At 32.6% G+C, this 6,559-nt stretch overlaps 2 protein-coding genes across 2 annotated transcripts; one reads left to right on the forward strand and one right to left on the reverse strand.

The window, feature by feature from the left end:
- The first annotated feature begins 373 nt into the window (after positions 1-373).
- LOC133795792 (probable transcription factor At5g61620) lies at positions 374-1,723 on the forward strand. Its single transcript, XM_062233253.1, has 5 exons — positions 374-716; positions 803-1,023; positions 1,095-1,145; positions 1,245-1,319; positions 1,421-1,723. The coding sequence occupies exons 1-5, from the start codon at positions 374-376 to the stop codon at positions 1,721-1,723; spliced, it is 993 nt and encodes a 330-aa protein (XP_062089237.1).
- A 1,060-nt stretch (positions 1,724-2,783) lies between these two features.
- On the reverse strand, positions 2,784-6,112 carry LOC133798067 (GTP-binding protein YPTM2). The gene is made up of 8 exons (XM_062236252.1): positions 5,954-6,112; positions 4,969-5,041; positions 4,586-4,633; positions 4,432-4,479; positions 3,920-3,991; positions 3,683-3,838; positions 3,482-3,585; positions 2,784-3,225 (listed from the first exon to the last, which is right to left on the reverse strand). Exons 1-8 carry the CDS (start codon positions 5,965-5,967, stop codon positions 3,132-3,134), a joined length of 609 nt encoding a protein of 202 aa, XP_062092236.1. The 5' UTR covers positions 5,968-6,112; the 3' UTR covers positions 2,784-3,131.
- Positions 6,113-6,559: the final 447 nt, after the last annotated feature.

The following is a 6,559-nucleotide window of genomic DNA, read 5'->3' on the forward strand; positions in this document are numbered from 1 at the left end:
CTAATAATAATATATTAAGGGAAAAACATATATAATTAGAAAATTACCCTGTTACGGGTTTTCGAACGCATACCAAAGCAAAAATCAACGAAATCTTCCTGGATTTTGTATTTGAAATTTACTTGCTTGGTAAGAAAATAAAAAATATATATTTGTTAATTTGAAAAAATAAAAAATAATTAAATTTACGTTATATGGTTATCAAAATAGGAAACCTAAAAACTATAAATTGACCATATGATTCTTCACAGAACGTACAAATGTCATTCCCTCCCAAATTTAGCAAACTGGGCTCCCCTCATCTTCTTTTCTTTCATCATATATTATTGTTATTATTATTATTATCTTTTTTGGTAGTAATTATAGATTGAATATGGTGAGGGTCGATTACGTTAGAAAATGTTCAAACTGTAAACAAAACGGCCACAACACAAGAACTTGCAACAAGAATGTGGAGCAGCATAACATTGATGATGAAAACAAGTTTAGGCTTTTTGGGGTTGATATCTCACTATCAGACTCAGACAAGGGCACAGGAGAATCAATGGAGAAGAGTCTAAGCCTCAATAATCTTGCGGAAGCTGAATCTTCTGGCGCCGACGGATCGAACGACGTCGTTACTGTTCCCCCTCACGACCACGACGCCTGCTTCCTTTCTGGTGATCTTCTCCATAGTACGAGACGCAAAGACGCTCACGAGAGAATAAGAGGTACAGGTATACACACACAGATATGAAAAGAAAAAGTTTCCAAGGTCAAATCTTGGCCCATTCTTATTTGTATAATTAAATTTGGATATCAGGGAAACAATGGAGCGAGGAGGAACATCGAACTTTTCTAATGGGGTTGAGAGAGCTTGGAAGAGGTGATTGGAGAGGGATATCGAAAGATTTTGTGAAGAGCAGAAGTCCTTCTCAGGTTGCCAGCCATGCCCAGAAGTATTACACGAGGCAAGTTCTTTCGGAAGAAAGGAAAAATCGCAGAAGAAGCGTTTTTGACATTTCTTTAAGAACTTCTTCTCCGGTAATTAACCCATCATTATCATTTATAGCTGACAATAATTATAGTGTTTAAGATTCTGACATGGCTTTTAGGCTAGAACCTCTTTGTTTGAAAAGAAACCTTTGGATAAAGTGACATCTGAGGTAAATGGTTAAGAACCCAGTTGTAAAATAACGCCAGTCAATAATAATTATTGCTTTTGCTCATTAGTTCAGTAAATAATAATTATTGCTTTTGCTCAGTTTCAAAACCGATTCCCAAGTCAATGCTTGGACAACTATGGTACATTTTCTTCACATTACCGTTTATTAGTCCCGGTAAGTACAACTCTACTAATTAGTAACCTTCATTAACAATATATACATAATATGATTGTACTGTATTAATTATACGATTGTACCATTAATTATATGTTCAGCCTAGGCCATTGACAAACTGTGGTACTGCACCAAGTGAATTGTACATGTACATGGCTAATAATAATGTAGCCAAGGATAAGAGTTCGTTTGCCTCTAATACTGGTAATACTCATTCCTTTGGAGCTCTTCCACCAAAGTCTCTTCCAAAGAGTTCACCAAAGGAACCATGTGTAGTTGCCTCATCATCATCATCATCATCATCATCATCATCAGTTGATCTAAAAGATGGTCAACCTCAACATAGCAACAACTTCAAGGATTCGAATTATCTTCCTCTCCATGTGAGGCTATTATTAGAATGATATAACATAGTTTTTTAAGGTATTTAATTTCCCTTTTATTCTTTATAGTATGTGTACAGATTTTTTTTCTTCCTAGTTTATAGTATTTTTTTTTTATTTCGGATAAAATTAGAGAAAGTAGAAGATTTTTTTGTATTCTGATAGATATTAATTTTGAATCGTATATAAAAAGATATCTACTTATAGATATATTTAGACTTGCAACATCGATGAATTTTTTACTTATATTTTGAAATTAACATTAGCCGATATCCAAAATTATTATAACTAAAAATTATGAGATCAAAAAAAGATGAAAACGAACGACGGTTAATTTTTAGTCATTATTACTTGAAAATATCACAATACAAAAATTGTGCACTTATTTCAACTTATTCTTTCTATCCCACATATATTTAAAACTTTTATCAAATTCAAATGTCAATGTTTTAATTACCAGAACTTCTAATATTATATATATCTATATATTAATTCATGGATAATAACGATATTTATGTAAATTAATTAATTAAAAAGAGTGAGTAAAAAAGATTGCACCACCATACAAATATATGTCATCAATACTAAATCTTTTGACATACAACACAAATAGTTAGAAAAATAGCGAAAACTAGAATGAAAGTTTATTTTAGTTTGTTCTTTAAAAGTTATTTAATTGTGTTCACTACCAAAAATTAATGGTGGTAAAAAAAATAACGAAAAAAGGAATGACAGTTCATTTTAGTTTGTTTTTTAAAGTTAATTAATTGTGTTCAGGTCAATGCTCCCATGAATTTGGTTTTTTCTTTTTTTTTTCTGACGAGTGTTTGAATGCTCTATCTATCTCTATGCTATTTAAGATTGCTTATTCATTTAAATTTCGAACTTTGTTTTTAACTGTAACTCAATTTTTTGAAAAGGAAACTACAGAGATGTAGAAGAAATGTTTTTTGAGCAGAAATACAGAGGGACTGTTCTTTCAGTGTATAAAAGAGATGGGAAAGCACAAAAAGAAGTGAGGTGGATTGTTTTTTAGGAACTACTAGAGACAATGTGATGAGTATGAAAATAGTAATACGGGTGAAAATAAAGCCAACTCCAAGTTAAGCACTTGAGAATAACCACAATGATGGAGTAGCTTGTAATACAAATAATGACTTGCAAAACAATATTTAGAACTGAAGAAGTTCCCTGTAAGAATCCACATAACACATCAAACTATCCCATGGAAAATAACATCATTGCTTAACAGCAAACATCTTTTGTACAGACCAGTTAACACTACAAAGAATGGAATTTTTAAATAGAATGAGCTGACAAATTTATCATATGGTTTGGAACATGTGCGATTCACTCTCACCAGTTCAGAGAGTTGTAAAACGTACCATTACATGACAACGTGGTGCGGGTATCAGATATGAGAAACCAACTAAGATGAGCAGCAGCCCGAATTCTGGTTCACGGGTTGTCCTCGAATCTGCACAGTTGGTGGCCTTGCATTGTTTGATGGTTGACTTGCCATTCTGCAAAAAAAAAAAAAAAAAAACATGGCATATGTCAATATGGAGAACCAACAGACGTGACTAGACTCTAAAAGAAAGTGACATGTTGGATTTTGAAAACAATAACTGGAAAATTATCTTAACAAAGCTCATTTCTTTGTTGAGCAGCAACTGGAGAAAGAAAAATAGTATCGTACAGACAAATCTGCATTGATCATCAACTCTCTAAAATTACTAAAGAAAACTTCAAAGATAATACATTTTTTGCAAAAATTACCTGTTCTTGATTTCGGCTGCCATGGCCATGAAAGCCTGCTCCACATTAGTGGAATTTTTCGCACTGGTCTCCATGAACGGGATGCCAATTTCATCAGCAAATGCCTATTTACAAACAAACATAATCATTTGACAATTAACTAAAGCATATATGAAAATGCCTAAGCTATTAAATATTATAAGATGCATATTATAGTTTTACCTTAGCTGTTTCATATGACACAACTTTGTTAGCAGTTAAGTCACTCTTGTTTCCAACCAAAAGCTTGTTTACATTATCACTTGCATAGCGGTCAATTTCATTCAACCATTGCTTAACATTATTGAAGCTTTCTTGGTCTGTCACATCATAAACTATCTGCCACACAGCAAAATGTAAAACTTAGTGTAAAACCACGAGGTGATAGTTGAATAAATATGCACAATATAAAGCACTTACTATGATGCCGTGGGCTCCCCGATAGTAGCTACTAGTTATTGTCCGAAAACGTTCTTGTCCTGCAGTGTCCCACTGCATGTCCGATAGGAAAAATAAATAAATATATGTTCATAAATATTTATAAAGAGAGAGAGAAGACCTTGGTGGAGGGAAAGAAATCAGAATATCAACAATCACAGGACACAGAAAACTAAAAACAACCAGTAATAATATCAAACTGATATATCATTGTCTACCATTGTTAAGAAACCAAAATATTTTAAAAGCATTCCCAAACAATAAAATTTTAATTTCAAATTGAATCTTTTGAACAAAAAAAACAGCATCCTTAGAAAAAAAATTGAAGGCAAAAAACATAAGATTCGGTCAGAATATAAACCATCAATATTTGATATGCCTTAAGATACAATTATACTTCTATGAAATGGCTTAAACTCCTAGGCCTCTACCATATTTTCATCAAAATAATAAACACACATATATATAGAGAGAGAGAGGTAGAGAAATCGAACAATTTGAAGCTTTATAGTCTTTCCATCCTGTTCAACAGTGCGTATTTTCTGCATACAAGATTAGACAAAAAGGAAATAAATAAACATTAGGGCCACATTGTTTGAAACAGTGTAAAAGGATCAAAATGAAATTTTTGTATAACATAATGCTTACAAAGTCAACTCCAATTGTGCTAATATAGCTGTCCAGATATGAATCATCCTGCATTAGATGTAAGAAAATAGTCAAAAAACAGTACTATTCACATTTAGCTCCAGGAGAAATCAACAAACTGCAATATGTTCCCAGAAAGTGAAAAATATACCGAAAGTAATCAACAATATTTTCAATTTCAAAATCACTCAATGAACACCAAAATTCATCACGAGAGACAATATCACGATTTAGGAAATGTTAATAAGTAGAAGCAAAACAAAATCCATGTTTATCATAAGTACTTGGAACGACCTATTCAGTTTGCTTAATAGAAAGATTAGCAATCCAAAAAAAAAAAAAAACCAAATAAACAGGGTCAGTGTACAAAGGGGACAACTTACAGCAAATCTTAAAAGAAGACATGATTTACCAACTCCAGAATCTCCAATTAGCAAAAGCTTGAACAGGTAGTCGCTGCATAAAAGATAACAAGCACAAACAATTAGTCGCTTTACTTGAATATAAGTTGTAAAGTGTTATTTACTAAATGAGTGCACACCAAATACTTAACCAAAGATAACACTCAAAAGTCCCTTAGAAGTATACTAGGCAACGAAGACAAACACGAATATGGAATATTTCAAACACTTGTTTTTCTTTTTGAGAACAAATTTTAGAAATCAAAATCGCTAATGTTTATGATAGTTTTCATGTAGCAGATTCTATACAAACTGAGATTGAATGGGGACTTTCACGTGGCAACCATATAAGTAAACTCAAGATAACACAATAAATTGATTTATGTACAAACCCCGCGATATCAACCTATGAGTAAATCAATATGCATTTCGAATTGCCGGGAGCCTAGTTTCATAACACACACACAGATATATAAATGCTTCTCGAATTCGAATGGGTTTCCGTTGTATGGTTCAGAAAGTCAAAAGGAATAAGAAAATTCACGTAATTTCAGCTAAACGTGATTCGGAATTTCACACGATATACAGTGTCAATGAGCATGTGATCAGATCAACCCAAAATTCAACTCTCAATCTCACAAACTCAAATTTTCTACAATATAATATTTTTTATAACCAATAACAAACAAAATCCCACAAAATATTTGGAAATGAAAAGGAGACACAATTCGATTCTGCGTGGTCGAGTTTAATCAAATTCCCAAATTTCAAATTGTCCCTGAGAAAAAGAGAGTGACATACGCTAAAAAGAAACTACACTCACATACATCCTTTACGAATAAATCATCACGGATCTGAATAAATCATAATATTGAGAGAGGAAAAACAAACTTTTTTCCTTCGCTATGAATTTTCTCAGGTGCCAAACGGTGATTTAAAGTTAGAAGAGAGAGATCGGGGTGCTTACTATTCTGGATTCATGACTATGTAGGAATAGTTAATCAACGACCGGGATTGGACCGGTCTAGCCGGAGATATGAAACTGGGCAGAGAAAATTCAAGAAGGACGAAGAATACCCGCGATCAGAATGTAGGCAATGAGAACCGACAAGTTAACAAATCACATATTAATTAAGTTTGAAACTTCTTCTTCAAACCAAGAAATGTGTAATGGGCCTTCTTCTGTATGCATCAGCCCGTCTGTGCCACAGCCCAAATAATGGGGCTTCGGCCCGTCCATACATGTGACAAAGCACTTTTGTCTGCATTATTTTTTACACTTTTATCTGCATTTTGGTCTAATGTGTTTTTTTTTTAGCATTGGTAATTTGGTACTACGTGTTTTTTTTTTTTGGCATTGGTACTAGGTGTTTTAACTTAATATCGCATTAGTAATTTAGTTGTGCATGTCTTATGATTGTCTTAGGATGGATACACAATTTGTTTGGTTAAATGACTTTATTTCAAAACTTTTACTTGTTTTAAGTTGTATGACATTATATTTATTTTTGGAATCTTTACAATTATACAAATATAATATAAAATAATTACAAAAATTACCTACAAAATTTTA

This window comes from Humulus lupulus, chromosome 8, assembly GCF_963169125.1.
Source record: "Humulus lupulus chromosome 8, drHumLupu1.1, whole genome shotgun sequence".
NCBI lineage: Eukaryota > Viridiplantae > Streptophyta > Magnoliopsida > Rosales > Cannabaceae > Humulus > Humulus lupulus.